At 43.9% G+C, this 18645-nt stretch overlaps 1 protein-coding gene across 1 annotated transcript in view; it reads left to right on the top strand.

The window, feature by feature from the left end:
- epha2b (eph receptor A2 b) overlaps positions 1–18280 on the top strand; it is a 36379-nt gene extending 18099 nt beyond the window's left edge. Inside the window, exons 4-17 of the mRNA XM_079494248.1 lie at positions 1460–1615; positions 2342–2710; positions 4133–4266; positions 6291–6453; positions 6908–7007; positions 7728–7783; positions 7894–8019; positions 8686–8871; positions 9422–9483; positions 9779–9988; positions 11336–11485; positions 13428–13621; positions 14628–14783; positions 16492–18280. Coding sequence (XP_079350374.1) covers positions 1460–1615; positions 2342–2710; positions 4133–4266; positions 6291–6453; positions 6908–7007; positions 7728–7783; positions 7894–8019; positions 8686–8871; positions 9422–9483; positions 9779–9988; positions 11336–11485; positions 13428–13621; positions 14628–14783; positions 16492–16600 — 2171 coding nt within the window. The 3' untranslated portion in view covers positions 16601–18280. The remainder of the gene's footprint in view (positions 1–1459; positions 1616–2341; positions 2711–4132; positions 4267–6290; positions 6454–6907; positions 7008–7727; positions 7784–7893; positions 8020–8685; positions 8872–9421; positions 9484–9778; positions 9989–11335; positions 11486–13427; positions 13622–14627; positions 14784–16491) is intronic.
- The last annotated feature ends 365 nt before the right edge of the window (positions 18281–18645 follow it).

Raw genomic sequence — 18645 nt, forward strand, 5'->3', positions numbered from 1 at the left:
TGTCTGTCTGTGTGTGTGTGTGTGTGTGTGTGTGTGTGTGTGTGTGCGTGCGTGTGTGTGTGTGTGTGTGTGTGTGTGTGCGTGCGTGCAGACGTGACTGTAACAGTTAAAGGGAGGTCAGTCTTCTCATTTTCTCCCTCCTTTTGGCACGCTCGCCGAGAGATTTCACAGCGCATTAAGTTCATATTTCGACACCGCCACGCACGGCTGGACGCCGTACCTGCCTCCCTTCTATTCGGAGCTGGACGTGTGAAATTAGTTGTCATCTTATCTAAGCGATATGGTTTCAGCAGCCCCACACGGGGGTCTGGAAGGAAGAACATCAATTATATTAAAAAAAGACAGTGGTGTAAAGTAACTAAGGGCATTTACTTAAGTACTGCACTTAAGTACAATTTTGAGGTGTTTGTACTTTACTTGAGTCTTTCCAATTTCCAATACTTTTACCTCTACTCCACTACATTTCAGATATAAATATTGTACATTTGTACCTCTATTCCACTACATTTCAGATATAAATATTGTACCTCTACTCCACTACATTTCAGATATAAATATTGTACTTTTACTCCACTACATTTCAGATATAAATATTGCAATATTATTGCAACACATACATTAAACACATCAGCCCTATATAGCCTACATTTCGGCGATCTACAAGCTCACAATGCGTCACAATGTGATGCATTGTGAGCTTGTAGATCGGCTATTTTCAAAAGATCTTTATGCATTTGAAAACTTGAAATGGGACATTCTGCATAATGAGCATACTTTCTACTTTTGGTATGTAGGTACATTTTTATACCAATGCCTTTTTTTACTCAAGTACATTTTGAATTCTGGACTTTTACTTGTAACAGAGTAGTTCACAGGGTGGGCACAGGGACCGTGGGCAAGCTCGCTCATTTCTCGCTTCGCTCATTTCTTGATGTTTTCTTTGTCCCAGCAATCGATGACTGACTTACTGTCCTGGAATGTGGAATGACTTGTTGTGTTTGTTGAGAGAGAGAGAGAGAGAGAGAGAGAGAGAGAGAGAGAGAGAGAGAGAGAGAGAGAGAGAGAGAGAGAGAGAGAGACAGAGTGGGGGATGGTTTCAAAACTAGACTGAACACTGAACAGGTCCTTAGATCGATGCATAATAATGACATGCGTGTGTGTGTCAGTTTAACTCAGTGACCTGTACAGGGTCAATTTGTTCACTGTATTAATCACTAGAGTCAACACTGTGCAGAGTCCTGCCTCTGTTTTCCCTCCCGCATCTCAGCTCTGACCTTTCACCCTGACCTAAAATGGTAGGCGACTATGCTTGCTCGCAGGCGAGGTGAAAAGTTCACATTTACACATTACACGACGGTTGGACACAAACACGCTTGAAGAGCTGTGTGAGAAGAAGAACAACGGATCGTGTGCCTCATTATAAATTCCCATTGTTGTTCTCTCTCGTGTGTTTGTACAGAATGCCAGCCTGGCTTCTTCAAGGCTTCGGCGTCCGGCGAGAAGTGTGTGTCGTGTCCTGCCAACAGCCGGCAGCTGGGCTCCGGGGGGCTGCTCTGCCCCTGCGCGGACGGCTTCTATCGCGCCCCTGACGACCCGCCCACCGGGCCCTGCTCAGGTAAGGGAACATGGTTTGACTGAAACAGCCCCTGCCTTTCGCCTGTGACCTTTCCCCCCCCCCCCCACTAAAGCCTGACTTATACTATACAACCTTATACATGGACCACTTGAACGCTAGTGTTAGAGAACTGGACTTAAGTTACAACTGTAATTGCTTTCTTCCGTCTACAACACCAGATCTCGTTGCCACGAATAGCTGATCTACGCGTTGAGTTGTGACACGTTGTGACAACTTGTGAGCTTATAGATGTTGATAGATTATTTTGGGCAAATGTGTTCCCAGATGTGCCTTTGTTGCCTGAGACTAAGAATAAGGTTTTTATATTTAGTCGACTAAGACTAGACTAAAGCCCTAACCACACCAAAGGGTCACCGTGCAACTCCTTGTGTCCTTGTGTACGGTTGCAAGGAGTTAAGGCTAAAACCGTCTTGACCCTTTGGTGTGGTTTGGGCCGTTGGATTCCAGGCGTTGAATCACTAGGGTCAACGTGGGTCAACGTGCAACACGACATATAACACCGCAGGGACAGCGCTAAAACCGTCTTGACCCTTTGGTGTGGTTAGGGCTTGAATGCTGTTATCAAAAGACTAAATCTAAATCTTCTGAAAAACACTGCCCAGAAGCCAGAATAGGCATGCTTGGGCTTCAATCGATTAAAGTACAAATCAGGAGTAAAACCTCCCTCCCTCCCCTCCCCTCCGTCTGCGCTCCATTCCACAACAGGCCCTCCCTCCGCCCCGCGGGACCTGACGGCCGTCACCGCCTCTTCCGGCAAGCTCCTGCTCTCCTGGAGCCCGCCCGAGGACACGGGCGGCCGCAGCGACGTCACCTACGGCGTGGAGTGCCGCCGGTGCGAGGGCTCCTCTGCGTCGGAGTGCGGTCTGCCGTGCGGCGACAAGGTCCGCTACGAGCCGGCCAGCGCGGGCCTGACGGACACCAAGGTCTGGGTGAGCGAGCTGGACGCCCACCTCAACTACACGTTCACCGTGGAGGCGCAGAGCGGCGTGTCGCACCTCGCCGGCCAGGAGACGCCGGCGCGTGCGGGCAGGCCGCCGTCCACCAGCGCCCTGACGGCCACGCTGCAGCACACAGGTGAGCGAGGCGGTGGCATCATCACGCGCCCTGTGATTGTTATTATGTGATTATAATACGCGCCCTGTGATTAGATCTTTAACTCTTGAGAGCGTATAAAATGAAACCAAATGGACCCGGTACGGGTCCATTTGGTTTAATTTTATACGCTCTCAAGGGTTACATTATTGTTAATTTAGGCCTGACGTCGAAATTAAAAAAAATCTTCTAAATCCTCCAGTTTTCTGAAATAAATATTTTCACGATTTTTCAAAAATAGCAGACCTACAAGCTCGTAGCGTGCCACTCGGTGGCGCGCTATGAGCTTGTAGATCTGCTATTTTTCAATAGCTAAATTACAACATAATGTTTAAAACACGGTTCCCGCCCAAAATGGGTTAAACATCTGCATGACTTCATTTACAAGAAGTCTACATTAGAGAATGTAAAATAATTGCTATTTTGATCGTTGTCGCCTGTTATCTCTGCTATGGTACCAAAATCAATACAGCATGGAATTGTGGGCAAAATCTTTTCCAACGATAACAAAATATTCTTCAGTTTTGGGTTAGGGTTAGAGAGGATAAATCTGATCAAATGGTGGTCCGTGGCTCAAATGCAGAATAAATAATGGGTGTAAACCCCCCCCCCCCCCCCCCTAACTGGGGACAGGGAGGAACTCCTTATATGGTCAGCACACTATAGTAGGGAGGATCATCACGAGAAAACAAAAAAATAAGTGATATTTGAATTAAGTGAAATCACTGAATATACCTTGAATGTGTGTGAGGTGTGCCAATGTGTGTGAGGTGTGCCAATGTGCCTGACAATACTGTTGACTACTGTCAGTGCTTGCACATTGGCAGTGGCACGCACGCCTTAATCACACCCATTATAATGTTTATTAGTTGCAGCTTGCTTAGCTTACACAATGTTCCGCAGTGCTTCTCAAAGTGGGTGCTGCGGCACCCCAGGGTGCCTTGACACCAGTCCAGCAGTGCCACATAATAATTTGATATTGGACATTTACCAATATTACTTATACAATTACTTTATATCAGTTTAAATGTCAACTACACAATTAATTTCAATCACTTGTAACGGAATCAGATATTCTCTCAAGTTTTAAACGTGACATATCTTAGAGGGGGGGGGGGGGGGACATTTATGCTAAATATCTAATGTATTTTTTTTGCAGATACGGGAAATGTTAGACATGGGAAAGAGAGAATAGTGAAGAAGTGAACACAGAACAAGTCAAATAACAAGTCGAATGAGATATTCAAAGTCGTTATGGGAACTAGATGGACGTGGTCGATTTCAGAGTTTGAAACTGAAAGATACAGCTTTACTTCTCATTTGGAGTTATTATTATTATTTTATTTTTTGTAAAGTATGCTTAAGAATGGACTCACATCATTGGCTCCCCTTTCCCTCCCCCAGAACCCACCAAGGTGACGTCCATGCGTCTAGACGAGCGGACCCCCACTAGTCTGTCCCTGTCCTGGGCCGTGTCCCCCCGTCCACGGACCCAGCAGCCCAGGCCCACGCGCTACGAACTCACCTACCGCAAGAAGGTACCGTACCACACTGACTCCTGATGCTCCACTGTTCACTGACATCAACAATACTAACTTGAAATAACATTTCTCTTACAACTGCCAGGTGCAGCAAGCTCTCAGTTAGCTCATAACATTAGCATGCTCATAACATTAGCATGCTCATAACATTAGCATGGTCATAACATTAGCATGCTCATAACATTAGCACTCTCACTTGCGTTCTCATACAAACCCCTTACACAACAGCAGACGTTCAGACTATGTGATTTATGGGTAAGTCTCCCATTGGCTTAGAGGCAGCCTAGAGGCAGCCAATCATGAAAAAGTGTCTACTAAGGTCGTCTTTACCAGAGTAATCTAGTAGGAGAGTGGCGACACTAGCGTTGACTCCAATTGTAACAATGGCATGCGGATGTGCTCATTCTATCTCAATGGGATAGTTCCAATGTTTGGAACTATATCCCTATAGGCACCCGCTTTGCGGCGAGATCAAAGCGTGTCGCCACTCTCTTACTAGATTACTCTGGTCTTTACGGTCGCTAGTAGAGAAGTAGCTAATGTGGTCTAGTTGCTTTTCAAGCACCCGGCAAAGACAGCAGATCTACAAGCTCACACGTTGTGAACATGAGCTTGTATTTTCTTTAAATAATATCTAATGATGTGAAAAACGTTGTTTAAACTACTTGCCCAAAACAGGGACGCCAGGTTGAAAGTGTTTAACAAGTTGCAGTTTTTCATTAAAGTGCATAAGCAAGCACACCCAGACAGACAAAAACTCTTCGGAAAAGTCTCGTATATGAAGGGGGCCAAGTCCTTTCAGATGAGTTGCATGATTGTGGCTATTTTCCTAGCGATGTTTTACAGGACATGCATAGCATATGGTTTATATGCTTTTACTTACCGTTTAAACCCAAGCTTGTAATGTTTAACTTATCGCAAAATCCTACTGGATGTCCTGTAAAAACCTGATGCATGAGAAAACAACGGAGCATGTAGTGAAATGTGAGATGTATGTGTACGAAGCCACAGGAGACCATAATGAACTAAACGTTTACAAAGGGCACATTGATGAATACATTTATCACAGATAGATCTGTCGTGTCAAAGATTACACTACAGTGCAAACAATTTAATAATAATATACTCGGCGCATAAGCAAACACAATACACTTTGAGACAGCATATTATTATATACAGTAAACAACATCCTGTTTAATCACTTGATCCCTAGCGTCCCTATTCTTGGGGGCAAACATAGGCAAAAGTAGAAGATTTCCACGCTCACAACGAGCGTGGAAGATTTCCACGCTCACAACGACACGTTGTGAGCTTGTAGATCTGCTTTTTTTGCCGAAGCTATTCACACAGCATAAACAGGAGGGGCCCTAGGTGTAAGACTCATGGGGAACTCCAGTCAACAAAGTATAGGGTTTAAGTCAGTGGAAATACAGAATAGATACACACAAAGGACACGTAATGTACAAAGCTCCATACCATGCCGTGCCCTTGAAAGGGATATACGGAACTCAGAGCTTGACATGTCACTTGAAATCATGTGACTATACTATAGTCAGAGGTTTTCAACCAGTGGTCCTTGAGGGGGTTCCAGGTGGTCCCCAGCTAAATGATGGAGAACCAAATGGACCCTTATAGATCTTTAACTCTTAAGAGTGTAAAATGAAACCAAATGGACCCTCACTGGTCCATTTGGTTTCATTTTACGCTCTCAAGAGTTAAATTATTGTTAAAAAAGAATGTAGTAGAGTTGTTATTTTGATCTTATCCAACGATAACAAAACATGTCTTGAGTCTGAGAGGCTAAATCTCATCATGGTGGTCATGGTGGCACAAATATTGGATAAAATAATGGGCCTTGAAATGAAAAGGGTTGAAAACCACTGGACTAGAGCATCTGGTATGGACCATCCTATACGTCAAGTGATAACTAACAGCACGGGAAAAGGGAAATATAATCTTAACGTATTATAATGGTCCTCTTCATCTTTACGAAGCTCTGTTTCTCATTGTCCGTTCCGCAGGACGACAACCTGGACGTGACCACGGTGCAGTACACGGTGCTGATCCTGGAGAAGAGCTCGGTGCAGATCAGCGAGCTGGCCCCGGGCACGGCGTACCTGTTCAGGGTCCAGGCGCTGCCCAGCGGCTCCAGCATGGAGGACGAGTTCGAGACCCTACCAGAAGGTATTCATGGATTAAAGCTCTCAGTCACCATGCACGACTGGTCTTTCGGGTTCCATAGAAGCCTTCTATGAAAGCATGCTGTGCACCGCAACACGTTGCAGTGCGACGTGTTGTGAGCTTGTAGATCGGCTAGCAATAGAATACAAGTTCAGAAGCATCTTCCAGACACATGAATGGTCTCAGAAATGTCATAAAAGCAAACAGGTTAATGCCTCAAATCTGTGATTTCTTCATCTGGTTGGCAACCACACTGTAGGTTTAGAATGATCATACTGAAAACATCATCATCACACTTTCAGTCTTGAGATTTTATTTTGCTTTATTCCATGGGTATTGGAGAGATGAGGAGTTTAAACAGCTTTGACCCTGTCGCCAAGGGACCATGACCTTCACAGTGTTTTTGTTTTTTTGTACGTAAATGTTTATAACGACGAAATCCCTCCATGTGTTCCAGCGCCTCTGGCCCAGAGCAACACAGCGGTCATCTTCGGGGCAGCGGTCGGCGGAGGGGCGATGCTGTTTATCGTGGTCGTGGTCCTGCTCATACGCAAGCGGTGAGCGGCGCTCCCCCCCACCCCCACCACCCCCCCCCCCCACTCACTGCTTCTCTCTTTGTCTTAAACAGTTTGAACACTTCGCTCCTTCAAGCAGCTTCCTTTCCCATTCTTCCCTTCTTCCTTTGTGGGGCCTCCAAATGGCCCCCCATGCATTCACTCTCTCTTCACCTCTCTCTTTTCTCTCTTCCTTTGGCCAACTCTCTCGCTCTCTTTATCTGGATCTGTGTCCCAGCACTTGCTGGGGAAGAATTGGTGTTGAATGGGTCTTGTCATTGCTCAATGGGCATATTGGAGGGAGTGTTGGGGGCCTTTGAAAGGAAATGGGCCCAGAGTGGCACATTGTTGGTGATAAGAGGCGCTCGGCTCTTTCTGTACCAGACCGTAGCCACTTTGTAAAGGTGACCCTGACCTATACTGTAGCAGTGTGTAGCTGTCTGTCCGCCTTGCTGCCTGCCTGTCTGTCTGTCTGTCTTTAAATCGGTTTGGCAAACAGAGTCTGACGACAGCTTTTTATCAAAGCGCCGTCTATCTGAATGGGGGCAGTGCACTGATGTCTGGTTTCTTTGATAGTACAAAGTCTCAAAGCTTCTTGACAAATCACGACAATGGCTGATATCTGCAATTAGGATTGAATCAAGACAAATGACGCAAGGATGTTGGGACAGAATCACCTCTGCTGAAATTAGATAATCATTTTCAGTTTATGTTTTTGTTTAGGAGAAGAAACTCGCATACCAGACAAGGACCAGAGGACACCTACTTTTCCAGCTCAGGTAGACAGAAGAAAATCACTCCCTCTCTTATAATCTTGTTTTTCTTTTCTATTTGTCCAGGTTATATTCACCTTCTTTCACTAAAATCTGTTTATACTTGTGTCTCCCAGAACAATTGAAGCCTCTGAAGACCTACGTGGATCCACACACTTATGAGGACCCCAACATTGCTGTCCTTAAGTTTGCCAGTGAGATCCACCCCAGCCACATAACCAAACAGAAAGTCATTGGAGCTGGTGAGTGAGAACACTGTTGAAACAATGTGTGCTTTGGGGCTTAACTCCAAGATGTTGAAAGATTTTTCCAATCCCTAAAGTCACTGTTTATATTGCGACTTTTTCTTCATACAGCTTAGCAGTTTGACTGACAGTGGTTACTTGAGCGAGATTAACATCTTTGCGGCTGAGTTCTCATTCGACATGTTTGAACATATTTCCGTGTGGCAACCCCTTTTTTGGCTGCAATGTCCACATGTTTTGGCAGACACGCAAAACAGTCAAATCAATGCGCTTCATTGGCAAATGAGAGAAACTGTTGCAGAAGTTCCGTGGGAATGCCAGAGCACCTGGTTTCTCGTTAAATTAGAAAGTTTATTGAAGCGACCACCTTTACCCTTTGAACCAACACCCCATTGCCCCCCCCCCCCCCCCCCCCCGCCACCCCCCTCCCCCACGTGACAGCTGATTCCCATGCCCCCACACCACAGGCCCTCCAGCAATCATGCAACGCTGGCTATCAACACCCCAGCCAGCACACACACCTACGTGAGAGCGCCTGAGGCAAAACAGCCAATGAGACTTCCCTGTTTACGTTCTCTCTGTTACAACCGAGCCAGGAAACCGGAGGAGACCTATTAAAGAAAAGAAAAAAAATCTTGTTTTTTTTTATGTCGTGCCCCGCAGGGGAGTTCGGCGAGGTGTACCGTGGAATTCTGAAGGTGCCGAGCCGGAAGGAAGCGGCTGTGGCCATCAAGACGCTGAAACCGGGCTACTCCGAGAAGCAGAGGCAGGACTTCCTCAGCGAGGCCTCCATCATGGGACAGTTCTCCCACCAGAACATCATCCGCCTGGAGGGCGTTGTCACCAAATGTAAGTTCACGGATTCAAGTTCTCAGCCCCCACGACCGATTTCAGTCATTTTGGATCCTAGAGATGCCAGCATTTCTTCTATTTAAGCATAAGCGAATAAGCCAAAGTAGCCTATTCTGCAAGCTTGTAGAATGGGCTACTTTTGCTTATTTATTAGATTAGAGCATTTCAAGTGGTCAAACTAAGCATTATGTGCAGAAGCATCGTTCCATAAGACCCTATAGTCTCGGATGTTTCATATAAAAGCAAACGTTACGGCCTCGGTCTGTGATTTCAGTCACTGTTTCAGTCATGAGATTACATTTTGCTTTAATCCATGTGTAAGGACCCTCCACCCACCCATATAAATCATGAGTGTGAAATTAACGCTGGGAGTGAAAAACATTTTTTTTACTCGTCAGCATTTATTTTACCCTCATAATAAAACTGACACTCAGGATCTTGCAGTGTACCTTCCTTCCTAGCTATTATCGTCTCTTGTTGCAGTTGCATAAATGTACAAGGTGCCAGTTTCAGCAGTGGGTAAACCTCTCTTTTTTTGTGCTTTCAGTCAAACACGCCATGATCGTGACAGAATACATGGAGAATGGAGCACTGGATAAGTACCTCAGGGTAAGATTTGTTTGTCATGAAAATTATGATATTTCTCATTGACTGCAAACTGTAAAAAAAAAAGTCATTTTTTTTTCAAAAATAGCAACAAAAAAAAAAAGCTGATCTACAAGCTCGTAGCGTGCCACCGAGTTTGCTATTTTTGAAAAATTGTAAAAATGCGGCACAAATCTTTCAATATATATTCTTTCAGAGCGAACGTTTTTCTTTTTTTTCTCGACGTCAGGCCTAAATGGGATAATGAATTTTAGCTCTGAAATGATCAAAACATCTGTTTTCTTCTCATCCCAATCAGGACCACGATGGAGAGATCTCCTCCTTCCAGCTGGTGGGCATGATGCGCGGCATCGCCGCGGGCATGAAGTACCTCTCCGACATGAGCTACGTCCACCGCGACCTGGCCGCGCGCAACATCCTGGTCAACTGCAACTGCGAGTGCAAGGTGTCAGACTTCGGCCTGTCCCGCGTGCTGGAGGACGACCCCGAGGGGACGTACACCACTAGCGTGAGTTGAGGAGGTCACACCTGTCATGGATGGCAGAGGATATTCTTTTCTTGTTTTTGAGGAGGGCGCTAGCCCCTCCTGTGCCCAGCTTTGTGTGTTTGTGTGTACCCCGTAGCGATGATTTGAATGGCCGAGCAAGTGTGATATTTTCTTATTTATGATGTTTTTTGCTTGATTGATAGTAAGTTGGCGGGAAATGGGGAGAGAGATGGGGGGAAGGTTTTTTTTCCAAATCACCCAAATCACTGAATGCTCCTTTAATGCAGACCCCAAACTAAAGAATATGTCCACATTTCCATGATGTTGGTACCATAGGAGAGATAACAGACACACCTTAACACTTGAGAGTGTAAAATGAAACCAAATGGACGCGTAAGGGTCCATTTGGTTTAATTTGACAGGTAACCCTTAAAGCTCAAGGCCAAGTGGGGACTGCATCTTTGCCCCTTGAGTAGTAGAAATGTAACACTCTTGCCTGAGAGTGGTAGAAGAAATGTAACACTCTTGTGTCTGAGAGTGTTAAAGTTTAACCAAATGGACCCAGACCCAGAAGCATCCATATGGTTCAGATTTAACACTGAGGATTTGACCAGGGAAGATCAAGTAAACAGGGATTGTTCTTTTGTGGTAGACACTTTATCCATTAACCAAGTTAACCATTATTTTATACTTTAGCTATTGAAAAATCGCAGATATACAAGCTTGTAGATCTGCTATTTTTGAAAAATCATGAATATGTGTGCAAATCTTTGAATATATATTCAGGGCTTTCTTTTTTCACTTCATTTTTATTGAGAAAAAAAGACAGTGACAACAAACAGGAAATAAAAAGAGACAAGGGAAAAAACAAAGCAAGAGACAAAAAAAAGAAAAGAGGCTGCATTTTTCATATTACAGGATACATTCATTGAATTCCTCATACATTGTCAATAGGCTGGATGAAGAGATCCCACTTTTTATAGAACTTATCCTCTATCCTATATCCGTAGTCTAAGTATGATTTTTTCCATGACATACAATTCCTCAGTAATGTCCATTCAATGTTCTTTCGTTGGTGGGCAGAGCAAACGTTTCAACTCAAATCTTTGCTTCTGGGAGGTCCCTGGAACAAACTATTTTGAGATGGGAGTTCGCGGCCAAATACATATCATTCTGGGGGTCCTTGACATGAAAACGTTTGAGGCACCACTGATTATAGAAACAGCGTTTTTCAGAAAACTGTCAGCATTTAGAAGACATTTTGTAGAATTCGGTCTCAGGTTGAAATGTGAGAGTGAATAATAACCACACGGAGCATCAGAGTTCGTCCGTATACTCATGAAGGTTCATCCATATACTTTTCAACAGGGTGGTAAGATCCCTATCCGCTGGACAGCTCCGGAGGCCATCGCATACAGGAAGTTCACCTCGGCCAGCGACGTGTGGAGCTTTGGCATCGTCATGTGGGAGGTCATGGCCTTCGGAGAGAGGCCTTACTGGGACATGAGTAACCATGAGGTAAAGCTTCAGCGCCAACGGTCACTTTGCTATCATACACTAATGTTAGAGCAGACGTGAAAAGAAGGTGGAGGCCCTTTAAGTACTTACTGGGTCAACATTTCAGAGCATTGGAGAGTGTGGAAAAGAGGCGAAGAAACGAGTGCAAGCAGGTTGGAATGGGTGGAGAAAAGTGTCAGGTGTGATGCGTGATAGGAATGTAACAGCAAGAATGAAAGGTGTACAAGACGGTGGTGAGACCAGCTATGTTGTATGGTTTAGACTAGAGACAGTCGCACTGACTGAGGAAAAGACAGGTAGCAGAGACTAAAATGTTGAGGTTCTCTCTGGGAGTAACAAGGATGGATAGGATCAGGAACGAGTACATCAGAGGGACAGCGCATGTCAGATGTTTTGGAGATAAAGCCAGAGAGATGGTTTGGACACGTACAGAGGAGGGATAGTGAGTATATCGGTAGAAGGATGTTGAGGTTGGAACTGCCAGGCAGGAGGCCTAGAATAGGAAGACCAAAGAGGAGATGTATGGATGCAGTGAAAGAGGACATGAAGTTAGTTGGTGTGAGAGAAGAGGAGGCAGAGGACAGGCTGAGATGGAGGCAGATGGCTTTTCCCAAAAGGGAAAAGTCGAAAGGAAAAGAAGAGTTAGCCACCGTGTTAAGGAAACCAGCTGCAAGAAACCTTTTGTGACTTCCGCTAATGTTTAAATTTACACGTTTAATATCCTGCTATTGTACATTGTGGGAATTAAATATAATATTCAGTGTAACATTGTATGCAGTACATCTATAATAATATAAATAATATAAATAATGCACTCACAAAATTCACTGCTACAGTCAGTTCCAATCTGTTCTCACGTTCTGCCTTTATTCTGTAAATACTCCTCCATGCCTGCCCACCGGGGTGCTCAGACAGGCCCTTGTGTAAATACGACTCACTATAATCAGATTTCTTATTCTTTATAAATATTGTACTGTATCAGATTTAGTGATAGTTGGGTCAACCAAGAGAGCAACCTACCAAGTTGAAGCTCTTGTACTGTATGTGTGACAGTACTCGGCTCTATGTGTGACAGACAGTACTCGGCCAAAACAATCTGATTCCAACACTGCTATTCTGGAAATCAAAACTCCTGTTTAGATTTTCTGTCGGGTGAAAAAAATGGGTTGCAAAATCGTGGGATGAAAAAAATGATAGAAAAAAAACCTCCTGTTGAAAGCCATTTTATACTTTTAAAACAGAATGCTAACATTAATATTGAGCAAACCGAGGCTTTAGCAGTTTCTTCCCCCAGGCAGTCAGGCTGCTGAACAGCTGACCTTGAACTGTATTGCACTGTATTGTCACACACTTGCACTTTTTTTTGTGTTTTTGTCTTTTTCTTTGCACTATAGATGTTTGTCTATGTCCTGTGTATGTAAGACTGAGAATGCTCTGAGCAAAATAATTTTCATTGTATTTATACAAAAATCTGAACCTGAACCTGAACCTGGTGGAAAAAGTACTCAAAGTTTTTACTTAAGTAAAAGTACCAATACTGCAATATAGAACTTTACAAGTAAAAGTCCGGAATTCAACATTTACTTGAGTAAAAGTACAAAAGTACTGGCTTCAAAATGTACTAAAAGTACCAAAAGTAAAAGTACTAATTGTGCAGAATGTCCCATTTAAAGTTTTCAAATGTATAATAAATCTTTGAAAATAGTGATCGTGATGCATTGTGAGCTTGTAGATCGATAATAGGGTTAAAACTAAAGTAACTAGTAACTAAAGTTTTCAAATAGATGAGATGTACCGTAGTGGAGTAGAAGTAAAAAGTACTGGCAATTGGAAGTACACATACCTCAAAATTGTACTTAAGCAGAGTACTTAAATGTAGCTTAGTTACTTTCCACCACTGGGCAGCACTAAGTCTGCCTCGTGTCTCCTGCTGTGATTGCAGGTGATGAAGGCCATCAACGAGGCGTTCCGCCTGCCGGCGCCCATGGACTGTCCCTCGGCCGTCTACCAGCTGATGCTGCAGTGCTGGCTCCAGGACCGCTCCAAGAGGCCGCGCTTCCCCGACATCGTCAGCCTGCTGGACAAGCTGCTGCGCAGCCCCGACTCCCTGAAGGCCATCGCAGACTTTGACCCCCGGTAAGATTTTTGTTGTTTATACGCGTTTATAAGTGTTTATCCTGTTTAAACCTGAGGAGGATTGATTGATTGATTGAAAATTGTATTAACAGTTTGCAGAATTACAGTACATTTCAAGCACAAACTCAATACAAAGGCTGTTAACTGTGAGTGGACGACCCAATTAAGCATTACACTTGTTTACAACAGGGTCCACCATGTTCAATTCATCATCTGTGTCGCCTTAACCACTTTATTAATCATTATTTTAAACTAGATGTTTTTCAAAAAATAGCAGATCTACAAGCTCGTGGCACCGAGTGCTCGTGGTAGATCTGCTGTTTTTTGAAAATGTAGTGCAAATCTTTGAATATATATAATATTTCACAGCGAACGTTTTAACTCAAATCTTCTGGGGGGGAAACATATGAAATATATTTTCAGATGGGGGTCCACGGCCAAATACATATCATTCTGGGGGTCCTTGACATGAAACAGTTTGAGCACCACTGATCATAGAAACATAGGTTTTTCAGAAAACTGTCAGAATTTAGAAGACATTTTGTAGAATCTTGTCGTCGGGTCTCAATGGGATAATTACACCCCAAGAAGGACACGTCTGACAGGCTTGAGCGTACGATGTAAAGTCGAGTGCGGGCCTACACGGCTAATGAGAAAAATCTGCCGCCCTTGTCTGTGGCTCTGCTTGGGTTTCTGGTGAAGAATTATAGTGGTATTTAGTGTTGTCTAAATGTTGTGTGAACGCACGCACAATATTTGTCTTTGTGTGCGAACGTGTATATAGGCGTTAATGCGTATTGTGAGAAGCGGATGGAGGACAAAGGTTGCCGTGCTGTGTTCATATCTTAATCGTTGCTCTCTCTCACCCTGACTGAACCAACTGGTTTTTATCACTGGGGTTTCCTGCACAGTAATTACAGCCCTGCTCTCTCTCTCTTTGCCGGCTTTGTTGTGGGAAAGCCTGTTGATGATTATCGCTCTCTCGATCTGCTTGCCTTTCCGCCAGCGTATCCATCCGTTTGCCCAGCACCAGCGGTTCGGACGGCTCCCCCTTCAGGTCGGTCTCGGAGTGGCTGGAGTCCATCAAAATGAACCAGTACAGCGAGAACTTCACCTGCGCCGGGGTCGTCACCATGGACCAAGTGCTGCAGATGAAGAACGAGTAAGTGGCCAAGCATTCAGTGTTGTGCAACGTTACATATATATATATTTTTTTTTATCAAAGTTTCTTTATTAATATTTTCAAATCACATAAGGGTGAAATAGAAAATAACATTAATAACACCCCCCAAAGTTCCCGCTCCGAAAGAGCCACAACCCTGGTATCTCGTACCATTAACAAAAGATACAATTAAAATAAAAAGTACATACAAATATACATATTCACTGTGAAGCATATAAACAGTTCAAAAAAGGTTAAGTATTGACGTTACGTAATTAGACGGTTTACTTGCGCTCGCTATCTTATTGGCAGAGATGGGAAAGAAATGGTCTACCGTGGCCAAACTGCCGTTGTGTCTTGCATGAGAACGTCGTGACTTCTCTGAAACCTGCGTCTAGCCTACGTATTGTTTTTGTTTTTCCAAAATGTCACTCTTTAACAGCCAGCTGAATAGTTTACGCACAATATAAACTTCGGCCTCAGCTACAACTTGAGAGACGGATGAGACGGAAAAAATAATGGGAGGGAAAGAGAGAGAGCGGCCTCATTTGTGGTAGCGTGGCGGTGGCGGCTTGTGGTCTCTCCATTCCCTATTCTTCCTCCTCCCTTTCTCCATTCTTTCTCTCATCCCTCCCTTCCCTTCACCCACACACTAGCAGCCCTGGGCAGCACTTTTGCTATTGCCATAAACCACTAGTTTTGCCTGTTTGGGGCAATGGCCTTTGTGGCTGCTCCGACATTAAAGGGAGTGGAGAGAGAATAGCCTGTGGAGCGAGAGAGGAACCGGAGGAGATCAAGCAACCGAAATAGACGAACGAGACTTTAAGCCCCAAAGTCTGTCTTTTCCCCTTTTTCTTTCCACTTAGGAAAAACTGAAGAGGTGTAGCCGAATTGGTCAGCATTCTGCCCAGCTTATCACCGCTGCGCAGTTTGAAACAATTATCATGCCGATTAGATCTCCTCGGATCTGTGGGAGCACCAAGGGGGTCATTTACTTACATGGTCGGAAATTTGGGGAGGAATTGGTTAGTGAGGCACATAATATGAAGTTGTTTTTGGACAGTAACAAGGTCCAAGCGATTATAGATAGCCATAAAAAAAAAAAAGAACGTCCCCCAGCGAGGGTTTTACGTAACACGGTTGGTGTTGGTAGCCGTTGGCAGAGATAGGCATGCTCTTAAAGCAATCCCCCTTTGAAGTGTTTGTCATATTCTGTGGCGAGATTTCACAGCCGTTTCCATCTCATATGGTTGCACTCTCGGAAAACCAGCAGCTATTTACGACCCACCCTTCTGTTCACCAGACAAGTGATTCAGGGCAGACAGGGAGAATCCTCGTTAAGTAATTATGGCTGTAATTAAGGCTTTGACTATGGGCTGACTATGGCACGTTGGAAGCATTTTAAAGGTTTGCATCGCATAGGTGAAACCACCATTACCACCCCCTTTGATGGTAAAGAGAAACCCTGGGAGATTACTAACTTGAATACACTCAAAACTAAGCCAAGTGACTCAATGATGGAGTCACACATGAATGGAGGTTATGTATTATGCCGGTAATTCGTCACAATGGTTCAGTTGGTGATCACTTCAAGGAATGAGAGAGAGGAAGGAAGGATGTGCTTGAAGAAAAAAAATGTGCTGGAACGAGGCCAAAGTATGAACCCATCTGTGGCTCCTCTTACACATGTCTCATCTCTCTTTCACAGGGATATCAAGAACATTGGCGTGAGGCTGCCCGGCCATTTGAAAAGAATCGCCTACAGTATCTTGGGCTTGAAAGACCAGACCAGCACGCTCAGTGTGTTCGCAGTGTGACGATCCCGAAGCAAAAACAAAGGGAATTCGAATCGGGGCACTGAAGTGGGGCAGCCCCCTAAAAAGACTGAATGTTGAACTCTTAAGCTGAGCTGGAGTCGAGCTGCAGGGACGGCAATGGATTGACTCAAGCAAACGAAACTCTCCAACCCCAGGGGGCCTGCCGAAACAGACTGACTTACTGTACATTTTTTGTTCCTTCGAGTTTTGTTACAATTGTTTTTTTTTGTTTTTTCATCTTATTCAAATTGGAATGGCGCAATTTTAATATACAGCAATAGATGTATCAAGTAGTAGACAGTGTATATTTTTTGATATATATTTTTTATTATTCATGCCTTCTGTACAGATACAATTAATGCTCACGCATCTATTTTATATTATTTTTCTTTCCTTTTGCATTCCTACTTCGTGGAAAAACAAGAATGGAGCCAGACATTAAAGTGGCTTGAGCTTTGGTCCTTGCCAGATTCCATGCAAGAAATGATAAGGAAAGCACAGTAAGTCAGATTGTACAGGAGAGGGTGGGCCGACTGGGCCGTCGCCTCGCCTAGGACTGAGGCTGGTGCTGATGTTGTGATGTCATCTCCTTTTGAATGGCACTTTGACCGGAGTGGACTGAGATGAGCTTGAGCTGGCCTGAAGTGAACCACTTTGTCTCCTTGTGTCCCAATGTTGGACATGTCATAATAGACGTGGGGGGGAAAAATATGTTTGTGGAACATTTCAGTTTGTTTTAAAACGGCAGATCTACAAGCGATGGATTGTGAGCTTGAACAATTGCTATTTTTGAAATAATATCAAAAAAGTGGTTAAAGGCAGACATCATAGAGGTGTAATAACCTTGTTGGCTACTACTAGCTGTGTCCGGATATTAAGCTAATGCTATTGTCATATAATGATGTTATATGGAGAAAATAAGAATGAACTAGCAGTATATGAGGTACTCTTCACGTACAGTTTCTGCACACACTTTTTTTGTTTTTTTAATTTGGGTAATTTCCCAAAGCATTTGGGATCAAGAACGCCACTTATAATGTAGCACTTGGACCAAGAGTAATTTGGTCTGGAGTGGTGTCAGATGGAGAGCATAATGTGTGACTTCCATCTTTTTCAAGGAGGAAGCAGACGTTACGATGAATGAGGTGGCATTTTAAGAAAAAACGTGTTCCATTTTGAACACATCTACAGGCCAGTCATTAATGAAGTGTGAGAGTGGATTTGGACTAAAAGGGCATCATGACATTCATGATGAAACTATTGTGGTTATAATGATTTCATACCCATTTATATTTTAGTATGGTTTGCGATTTCAATATTTAATCCCCCCCCCCACCCCTTACTAGCAAAACACAGATTAAATATATTCTATCTTTTAAATTGGTCTATATATACCCATACCATTGTTGTGGGATGAAACTATCTGCTTTCACATTTAAGATTGGTGTGAACCTCTGCTTTCTTTCATGCATTACTTTTTAAAGTTTCATCCATTACTTTTTAAAAAGCAACCCATTTCAGGGGTGGCAGTGGGGAGTTCTTGTTTCTGCACTGTAAAATCAGGGGGCACTAAGTTAAATCACCCTTACCGGGTCCATTTGTACACTTTCAGAGTTAGATTACAGTAGCACTGCCGATGTCACTGTTTTATCCAAACAGGTATAGTGGGCAGTTTTACAGTAAACACAGTGGCGTGCACAGACATTTAGAGGGGCAGGTGCTCAAGTGGAAAAAAAGGGCACTTTGTGCAGCGTGTGGAACCGGCCGGTTGCCTTAATAGTGTGAGATTTATAGATTGTGGGGCCTAAATAATATATTAGAAGCTTTTGATCAAGAATTGATCAATGTCACCATGGTCCACATACTGTACAGTGTAACTGTACAAAATAAGGGCACGAAAAGGGCACATTGCCAAAAGTGCTCTAGCACCCCCTAGTGTCTATCTGTGCACGCCACTGAGTAAACATATATCGATTCTCCCAGTGCTCTTAATTGATGACTGCAAATCGTCACTGTCAGGTGGTAACCTTGTATGTCCAAAAACA

This window comes from Electrona antarctica (genome assembly GCF_951216825.1).
Source record: "Electrona antarctica genome assembly, chromosome: 2".
Taxonomy (NCBI): domain Eukaryota; kingdom Metazoa; phylum Chordata; class Actinopteri; order Myctophiformes; family Myctophidae; genus Electrona; species Electrona antarctica.